The sequence below is a fragment of the Euleptes europaea genome, chromosome 7, assembly GCF_029931775.1.
Source record: "Euleptes europaea isolate rEulEur1 chromosome 7, rEulEur1.hap1, whole genome shotgun sequence".
NCBI lineage: Eukaryota > Metazoa > Chordata > Lepidosauria > Squamata > Sphaerodactylidae > Euleptes > Euleptes europaea.
In genome coordinates this window covers 99,661,203-99,670,915 of record NC_079318.1, presented here as the reverse complement: position 1 = coordinate 99,670,915, position 9,713 = coordinate 99,661,203, and the positions used below count along the sequence as shown (strand labels likewise).

General features: G+C 51.5%; 1 protein-coding gene across 1 annotated transcript; it reads left to right on the top strand.

Moving 5' to 3' along the window:
- The first annotated feature begins 747 nt into the window (after positions 1-747).
- Positions 748-9,225, top strand: VPS72 (vacuolar protein sorting 72 homolog). Its single transcript, XM_056852858.1, has 6 exons — positions 748-896; positions 2,595-2,747; positions 3,525-3,636; positions 3,742-3,924; positions 6,430-6,574; positions 8,832-9,225. Exons 1-6 carry the CDS (start codon positions 759-761, stop codon positions 9,223-9,225), a joined length of 1,125 nt encoding a protein of 374 aa, XP_056708836.1. The 5' UTR covers positions 748-758.
- The last annotated feature ends 488 nt before the right edge of the window (positions 9,226-9,713 follow it).

Sequence of the window (9,713 nt, the reverse complement as noted above, 5' to 3'; positions counted from 1 at the left end):
ATAGGGCTGCTAAGTACTCCCTGGCCACCAGCAGGGGAATGGGGGAGGCAGGTCCAGGTTGGGAAAATCCTGGAGATTTGGGAATAGAGTTTGGGGAGGATAGGGACCACAGTGGGGTATGGTGCCACAGAGTCCACCATCCAACACATCTGTTTTCTCCAGGGGAACTGACCTCTGTAGTCTGGAGATGTGCTGTGATTCCAGGGGATCCCCAGGTCCCACCTGGAGGCTGGCATCCCTAGGTGGTACCAGGCTGAGCCCCTACTAAAAGGAGGCTGGGGTTACGCGTTTGTTTTTAAGCCACAGGCTGTACCATGTGAAGCAATGAAACTTAAGGGCAGGCAAATAATTTTTTAAAATCAGATGACTCGTGCCAGTGAGCCAGGCCACAAAATACAAGGAATAGTGCAAGTCCGCTGGGTAAACTCCTCCTCGCTTGCACCTCTTGCAGTTTTTTGCTTGCTGGACTAGGCGGGCTTTCCCCCTTTTGGTTTCCTTCCAGCAAAAGTCCACGCTGCCATCGCATCGATCTTCATGGCGTTCGATTTCTTCCCCTGCTTTTCGACGCCCACTCCGTCGATCGGCGCTCGGCCGCCGGTGCCTACCGTTGATCCTTCTCAATGGCTCGGTGCTCGATTGCTGCGCCGTACCTCCTCCGGCCGCCAGCCTAGACCGATCGGGCCAGCCAAGCCCAGGCTGCGCAGTGGCGCGCCGAAAGGCTCGACCCGCCACTCCTCAAGCGGGAGAAAGAGACCAAGATGGCGTCGGCGCCGTCCGCTTCGACGGGCCTGGCGGGGGGCCGAGCGCCGCGGCGCACGGCCGGGAACCGGCTCTCGGGACTGCTCGAAGCGGAGGAGGATGAGTTCTACCAGACGACCTACGGGGGATTCACGGAGGTGGGGCGCGCTGTCGGTCTGGGGTAGAGCGGTGGGGGCGGGTCTCCGCCGGCGTTTACGCGGAGCGCTGTCGTCTGGTTGGCTGAAAGGGGTCTTGATGGGCGGGCCACCGAACCAATGGGTCTGATTAGTTGGAGTCCGCGTTGCAGCGAAGCCCCAGCGTCCTGCTACCAACGAGGGACAGCTAGAGGTCTACCCCACCCGGAGGGTAGCGCACAGAGAAAGGCAGGTTCGATTCCCCACTCCTCCACATGAGCGGCGGAGGCTAATCTGGTGAACTGGATTTGTTTCCCCACTCCTACACATAAGGCCAGCTGGGTGACCTTGGGCTAGTCACAGCTCTCTTAGAGTTCTCTCAGCCCCACCTACCTCACAGGGTGTCTGTTGTGGGGAGGGGGAGGGAAGGTGATTGTAAGTCGGTTTGATTCTTCCTTAATTAGTAGAGAAAGTCAGCATGGAAAAACCAGCTTATTCTTCTGCTCTCCCCTTTTTAATCCTGACTCCCCCCCCCCCTGCAAGGAGCACAGGTTGACATTCCAGGGGTTGGATTCCACAGATCTTTTCCAGCCACGGTGGTGCCTTCCCGCAGCACCAATGATAGCGGAATGGATCCACGGAATCCATCTCCCAGTCTTTAATTCTCACCCCAACCCTGTGAGGTAGGCCGTGCTATGACATAGTGACCTGCCAACAGTCACCAAACGAGCTTTGTGGCTGAGCGGAGATTTGGACCCGGGTGCCCACCGTCCAAATTCAGCTTGCTAACCGAGACACTGATACAGATGGCTCAGGCTAGCCCGATCTCGGAAGCAAAGCAGGGTCAATCCTGGTTAGTATTTGGATGGGAGACCACCAAGGAAGCCCACAGTCATTACGCGGAGGCAGGCAATGGCAAACCACCTTTCTCTTGCCTTGAAAACCCTACAGAGTTGTGACTTGATGGCGCTTTCCACCTCCATCAACCAAGACACCAACCCGGTTGTCTTTTTGCAGGGGTGTGACTTGGAGAGAGGATGTAGATCAGGGGTGTCAAACATAAGGCCCATGGGCCAGATCCGGCTCCTTGAGAGCTCTTATCCGGCCTGCGAGGCAGCCGAGGCAGCCACCCCCCACCCAGTCAACAATGAAAGACTGTTAAATAAAAAAAAAATACTGTTAGAGTGTTATTGTGTTACGCATATTTGTGTTTTAAGTAAAAATAATAATTAATTGGTTTTGCCTGTGTTTTTAATAAAGTTTGTATCTCTGGTACCCGGCATTAAATGTTATGGTACACATGGCCCAGCCCAACAAAGTGACATTTACTTTATATCTGACCTTTGTAACAAATGAGTTTGACACCCCTGATGTAGATGGCGAGGCTTTTGGAGGGGGTTGATGAAACAGGGCCATGCTGACAGAAGGGGTGGTGGTGGCTCAGCAAAAGAACCTCTGCTTGGCACGCAGAAGGTCCCAGGTTCAATCTCCAGCATCTCCAGTTAAAGGGACCAGGCAAGTAGGTGATGTGAAAGACCTCTGCCTGAGACCCTGGAGAGCCACTGCCGGTCTGTGTAGACAATAGCTGAGACCCTGGAGAGCTGCTGCCAGTCTGAGCAGACAGTACTGACCTTAATGAACCAAGGGCGATGGTGGTTTGGGTCTGGGCTGGCGCAGCGGTCCCTCGCTAACAGCCAGGCGCTTTGCTGGTCTCTTTGGCAGGAGTCGGGGGATGACGAGTACAAAGGCGACCAGTCGGACAGTGACGACGAAGTTGACTCTGATTTCGATATTGATGAAGGCGACGAGCCCAGCAGCGACCAGGACGATGACGGGCCCAAGAGGAAGCGCAGGGTGGTCACCAAAGCCTACAAGGTACGCAAGAGGGTACAGGAGCTTTGGCACAGTCTGGTTTGGAGGGGGCGTGGCTCAGCGGTAGAGCATCTGCTTAGCATGCAGAAGGTCCCAGGTTCAATCCCCGGCATCTACAGTTAAAGGGACTAGGCAGGTAGGTGATGTGAAAGACCTCCGCCTGAGATCCTGGTTTTAACGCATAGTTAAACTGTGGAACTCCCTGCCTCAGTGTGGTGATGGCTGAGTAGACAATACTGACTTGATGGACCAAGGGTCTGGTTCAGTATAAGGGAGCTTCAGGTGTTCAATTTCAAAATTTGCTTCAAAGTTGTAGTGAATGCCGCCTTGGGTACCCTGAACTGGTCATCCAGGTGAATAAAGAGGCATTTTAATGTGCTTCCCGTGCACAAAACATAATTTCAGATGAAGAGAGTAGAAGATAGTTTCAGACTTGGGAGGGCTGTGGCTCAGTGGTAGAGCCTCTGCTTTGCATGCAGAAGGTCCCAGGTTTAGCATCTCCAGCTAAAGGGACCAGGCAGGTAGGTGATGTGAAAGACCCCTGCCTGAGACCCTGGAGAGCTGCTGCCAGTCTGAGTAGACAATACTGACTTTGATGGACCGAGGGTCTGGTTCAGTATAAGGCAGCTTCATGTGACTCCCATTCTGATGGGCCTTGGGCTTGTTTATCTTCCGGAAGCTGTTCTGGTGCATTGGGATTTTGTAATCCCAGATGCGAGGCAAAACTGCTCTTTGGTTCAGGTCAAGTGGCAGCTTTTCTTGTTAAAACTCCTGTTGTAGGAACCCATCAAAAGCCTGAGGCCCAAGAAACCGGATGCACCCGCCAGCAGCTCCCAGAAGGCGAGGGAGGAAAGGTCCATGCCAGCTGAGCTCCAGGATGACGTGGGAGATAGTGAGTGTCCAGATGGCAGAAAATGTCATCTTTTTTATTTGAAGCCTTTAAAATGGAAGCTATCCGCTCATTACTTTAAACTTTCCCCTTGCGCCCACTTTCCAGGCCGCAAAACCATGCGTCAGTCGACGACGGAGCACACGCGCCAAACCTTCCTACGCGTGCAGGAGCGCCAGGTGCAGTCAAAGCGCAAGAAGGGGGCTGGCCCGAGCTACGACCGGCCGCTCACCCAGGAAGAGCTGCTCGAAGAGGCCAAGATAACGGAGGAGATCAACTTGCGCTCTCTGGGTGAGCCTCTGGACCGCAGCCTTGCAGGAAACAGGACTAGTTGAGAATTTGGCCGACTAAGCAGTTTTTAGAAAGTTGGCCACTGTGTGAACAGACTGCTGGACTAAGAATCATAGAGTTGGAAAGGACCACCAGGGTCATTAGTCCAACCCCCTGTACAATGCGGGAAATTCACCACTACCTCACCCCCACACTGCCTAAGGTCACAGAATCAGCATTGCTGACAGGTGGCCATCTAGCCTCTGCTTCAAAACCTCCTGGGAAGGAGAGCTTACCACCTCCCGAGGAAGCTCGTTCCACTGAGGAACCGCTCTGTTAGAAAGTTCTTCCTAGTGTTTAGACGGAAACTCTTTTGATTTAATTTCAACCTGTTGGTTCTGATCTGACCTTCTGGGGCAACAGAAAACAACTCGGCACCATCCTTTATATGACAGCCCTTCCAGTACTTGAAAATGGTTAACATTTCACCTCTCAGTTGTCTCCTCTCCAGGCTAAACATTCCCAGCTCCTTCAGCCTTTCCTTGATGGGCCTTGGTCTGATCCAGCAGGGCTGTTCTTATGTTCATGCCTATTCTCTCCAGGATCAGAGGAACATGACTGTTATATTAGGTGCTGTGGAACACAGGCAGGATAATGCTTCTGCAGTCGTCTTGTTTGTGGGCTTCCTGGAGGCACCTGGTTGGCCACTGTGGGAACAGACTGCTGGACTTGATGGGCCTGGGTCTGATCCAGCAGGGCTTTTCTTACAGTGAGGGGGAAAAGTATTTGATCCCCTGCTAAATTTGCCCGTTTGCCCTCTGACGAAGAAATGACCAGTCCATAATTTTAATGGTAGGTTTTTTGTAGCTGTGAGAGACAGAATAACAACAGGCCCGTCTGCAGTTTGCCAATGCACATCTGAATGACCCAGAGGAGAACTGGGTGAAAGTGTTGTGGTCAGATGAGACCAAAATCTAGCTCTTTGGCATCAACTCAACTCGCCGTGTTTGGAGGAGGAGGAATGCTGCCTACGACCCCAAGAACACCATCCCCACCGTCAAACATGGAGGGGGACATATTATGCTTTGGGGGTGTTTTTCTGCTAAGGGGACAGGACGCCTTCACCGCATTGAAGGGACAATGGACGGGACCATGTATCGTCAAATCTTGGGTGAACATCTCCTTCCCTCAGCCAGGGCATTGAAAATGGGTCGAGGATGGGTATTCCAGCATGACAATGACCCAAAACACACGGCCAAGGCAACAAAGGAGTGGCTCAAGAAGAAGCACATTAAGGTCCTGGAGTGGCCTAGCCAGTCTCCAGACCTTAATCCCATCGAAAATCTGTGGAGGGAGCTGAAGGTTCGAGTAGCTACACATCAGCCTCGAAATCTTACTGACTTGGAGAGGATCTGCAAAGAGGAGTGGGACAAAATACCTCCTGAGATGTGTGCAAACCTGGTGGCCACCTACAAGAAACGTCTGACCTCTGTAACTGCCAACAAGGGTTTTGCCACCAAGTACTAAGTCATCTTTTGCAAAGGGATCAAATACTTATTTCACTCATTATAATGCACATCAAGACTTTTGTCTTCTGGGTTTCCGGGGGTTTTGCTGTTGTTATTCTGTCTCTCACAGCTACAATAGACCTACCATTAAAATTATGGACTGGTCATTTCTTCGTCAGAGGGCAAACAGGCAAATTCAGCAGGGGATCAAATACTTTTTCCCTCACTGTATGTTCTTCTGTAAGAACATTTGATGGTCAGAAATGGATTCACCTGGATGTGGATTGAGACAGTCTCTCTCCCAGGATTTCTTTAGAGTTTTCTTCTGCTCTGCTTTCAGAGAGGAGGCTCTGGGTTCAGCATGGCCCCGATTGAGTAAAAAAAGCTTGACCCCTGCATGTCCAGGTTGGTGCGTTCCAGGAACAGGCTTTGCTTGGGGTTACATGTAAACCGAGGGTTGTCACCCGAAGGCACAGAGTTAGCATGCCAGCGTGGCCTGCTGCCCAGGTGATGCAACCGTCATGTGCCAACACCACACTTGTAGCCAACTAGTCATGCTCCTCCCCAGTTTAAATGTGACTTATCCACACGGGGCAGGGCTTTTCTTAGGTTCTTAGAGATCCAGCGTGGTGTAGTGGTTAAGAGCGGTGGTTCGGAGCGGTGAACTCTGATCTGGAGATCTGGGTTCGATTCCCCACTCCTCCACATGAGCGGCGGAGGGTAATCTGGTGAACTGGATTTGTTTCCCCACTCCTGCACATGAAGCCAGCTGGGTGACCCTCGGCTAGACATAGCTCTCTCAGCCCCACCTAACTCACAGGGTGTCTGTTGTGGGGAGGGGAAGGGAAGGCGACTGTAAGCCGGTTTGATTCTCCCTTAAGGGGTAGAGAAAGTTGGCATATAGAAACCAACTCTCCTCCTCCTCCTCCCCTGCTTTGACTAGGCCAGGGTCCCATTCATGGAGAAAGGAATTGCAGGACCTAATTTGCCCTTTTCCCTCCTCTCTGTTGTTTTGCAGAGACATATGAGCGCCTCGAGGCAGACAAAAAGCGGCAAGTCCAGAAGAAACGCAAGTGCCTGGGGCCGACAATCCGCTACTACTCGGGGGCTATGCCCCTCATCTCTGACCTGGGCTACAAGGAAGAGAACGTGGATGTTGAAGGGTAGGTTGTACCTGGCCTTGTGCGGGGGGGGGGGCAATGAGGCTTGCAGAGAAGGTATTTTGTGCCAGCGGCCTTCCTGCCCACAGGCATTGGGGGTTGTCACACATGAAGCTCTTTTATACTGACCTTGGTCCATCAAGTTCAGCATTGTCTACGCAGATCGGCCGTAGCTCTCCAGGGTCTCAGGCAGGGGTCTTTCACATCACCTACCGCCTGGTCCTTTTTAACTGGAGATGCTGGGGATTGAACCTGGGGCCTTCTGCATGTCAAGCAGATATTCTACCACTGAGCCATGGCCCTTTCCCATGAACCTGGCCACATGAAGCTGCCTTATACTGAATCTGGTCCATCAAGGTCAGTATTGTCTACTCAGATTGCCAGCGGCTCTCCAAGGTCTCAGGCGGAGACCTTTCACATCACCTGCTACCTACTCTTTTTAACTGGAGATGCTGGGGATTGAACCGGGGACCTTCTGCTGAATCAGATCCTTGGTTCGTTGAGGTCGGTCTTTTCTGCTCAGACTGGCAGTGGCTCTCCAGGGTCTCAGGCAGAGGTCTTTCCCATCACCTACTGCCCCTGATGGATGAAACTCCACACTTTTCGCTCCCAACTGCCAAATTTTTCACCATCGCAATTAAAACACACAAAAATAGGATGAAAAAAATTATTAAACCTTGCTATACTTTTAGAAATATTAAGATGATAAGTTAATTCTCGTGATGTTTTAATCTTTTACATTTTAATAATATTAGACTTTTATATAATTTTGTAATTTGTATTAGTTTTGCAGTTCTGTTAAGTCAGATAATTTTATGTATTAACTTTTGGCTGGTCAGATAGACTGTATCAATAAAATAAAACCATCACCTACTGCCTGGAGATGCCGGGGATTGAACTGGGGACCTTCTGCATGCCAAGCAGATGCTGTATGACTGAGCGCACAGGATTCTGTGAGCTCTTAGCAGCTTGAGCAGAGACCCCCTTCCTCATTGTCTTCTAATTCCCTCCCCTTAAATTGACTAATTCATCAGCACAAGTTAGCCTGAATTAATAATTCCAGAGGGCAGCTGTGTTAGTCTGCAGTAGAAGAGCTAGAGCTAGGTTCAAGTCCAGTAGCACCTTGGAGATGGCCAAGATTTTGTCAGACTCAGGGGTAGCATCCCTCAAGCAAAACTCATCCAGGCAAAGGCTCTGAAGCAGTTTAGACTTTATTAGGAGTAAAATTAGACAAAGTAAGAAGCTGGCTGCCTCCTGGGCATACAAGGCTACTAATGAGGAATCAAGGCAAGGATACATGGTTAAAATGCATAGCAGACTTCAAAGACGGACAGGCAAAAGGCAAACAGGCAAATACAATCCATGATAAGCTTTCTCAGGGTAGGAAGACACAACATGGCTTATGCAGCTGTGGTAGATGTGATAAACAGGATACCATACTGGGCATAGTATGCAGGATACAGTTACTGTACAAAGGCATGAGAACCAGGAGCACGTGACCAGGGCCCTGACACCGAGCCAAACTCGGGCCTGCTCGGATCAAGAGCCTGCTCGGAGCAAAGTCAGGCTAACGCCTAGAGGCCGGGCCTGACAGATTTTCAGGGTATTAGCCTTTAAGAGTCAGGAGCTTTGACTCTCATCAGATAACGAAGATTTCGAGAGCTTTGACTCTTCTTTTGAGATTGGCAGGAATCGCCTACTTTAATATTAAAGGTAAAGGTATCCCCTGTGCAAGCACCGGGTCATTACTGACCCATGGGGTGATGTCACATCCTGATGTTTATTAGGCAGACTTTGTTGCTCGGGTGGTTTGCCATTGCCTTCCCCAGTCGTCTACACTTTACCCCCAGCAAGCTGGGTGCTCGTTTTACCAACCTTGGAAGGATGGAAGGCTGAGTAGACCTTGAGCCGGCTACCTGAAACTGACTTCCATTGGGATCGAACTCAGGTCGTGAGCAGAGCTTAGATTGCAGTACTGCAGCTTACCACTCTGCACCACAGGACTTTAATATTAGATAGCGTAATATAAGATGATAAATAATGGAGGGAAGTAGAGTTAGGGTGGCTTTTCTGGGCTCCCCACCTTTTTGGCTCCCCCCCCCCAATCTGTCAGACCTGTCTCCTAGATGACAGGGCTTGGCTGCAAAGCAGAGAGCCATTTCAGGGTTGGAAAAAAATATTAGAAGATGCACTTTGGGAAGAGTCAAGTGGAGAAGTCGTTTGGCGTCTCGGCCCTCTTTAATTCTCACCCGCTTCTCAGTTTGGACCAGGATGCGCAGCCGCCCTCAGAGGCTCTGCCCATGACTTCCGCCCCGGCTGCGAAATGCTCCCGCACCTTCATCACCTTCAACGATGACGAGACCTTCGAGCGCTTCTTCCCCAGATCCCGCGCCCCCAAGCTGCCCGTGAAGGAGATCTGCCCGGTCACCCACAAGGCCGCCATCTACCGCGACCCCATCACCGACATCCCCTACTCCAACATCCGGGCCTTCAAGATCATCCGGGAGGCCTACAAGAAGTACATCACGGCTCACGGCTTGCCCAATGCGGCGGCAGCCTCGGCCGCCCTTGGGGTGGGCCCCCTGGTGACCGACTCCAATGTCCGGGCCACCAGGCAGAAGATCATCATCAAACAGAGCGTCCCAGCCACGTAGGACACCTCAGGATGGGTCCCTCCCTTTTGCTCTGGTGCTGTGGACACCCCCTTCCATTTCTGTAGAAGAGTTACTTGGAAAGGAACGGACAGTTGTCACCTCTTTGGTTGTCCCTGAATCTCTCCCCCTCCTTAGTCGTCGTTTCTTTCCCTTTGCAAAACCTGTGCTGAGATTGAGCCCCATGCTGCCTGGAGACCCGCCAGAGCAAATGCCGCCTTTGAGGCACATGGGGTGACCCATCCATATTGGCACAGTTTCCCATGTTGGCCGGTTGCCGGTCTGTGGCTGCTGGAGCAAGCTATGGTCATCCCACGCTCCTGCAGATTGAGAAATCTCAGGTTTTTTCTTGGAGGTTTTCCATCTGGGGGGCTATTTATGCTGCGTTATCCAACCCTGGGTTTGGGGCGGGTGCTGTAGGGTAGCACATTCAAACACGTAGGGGCTCTAATGCTGGCAACAAAAGCTATTTTGAGGCTAGGGTGAGCAGT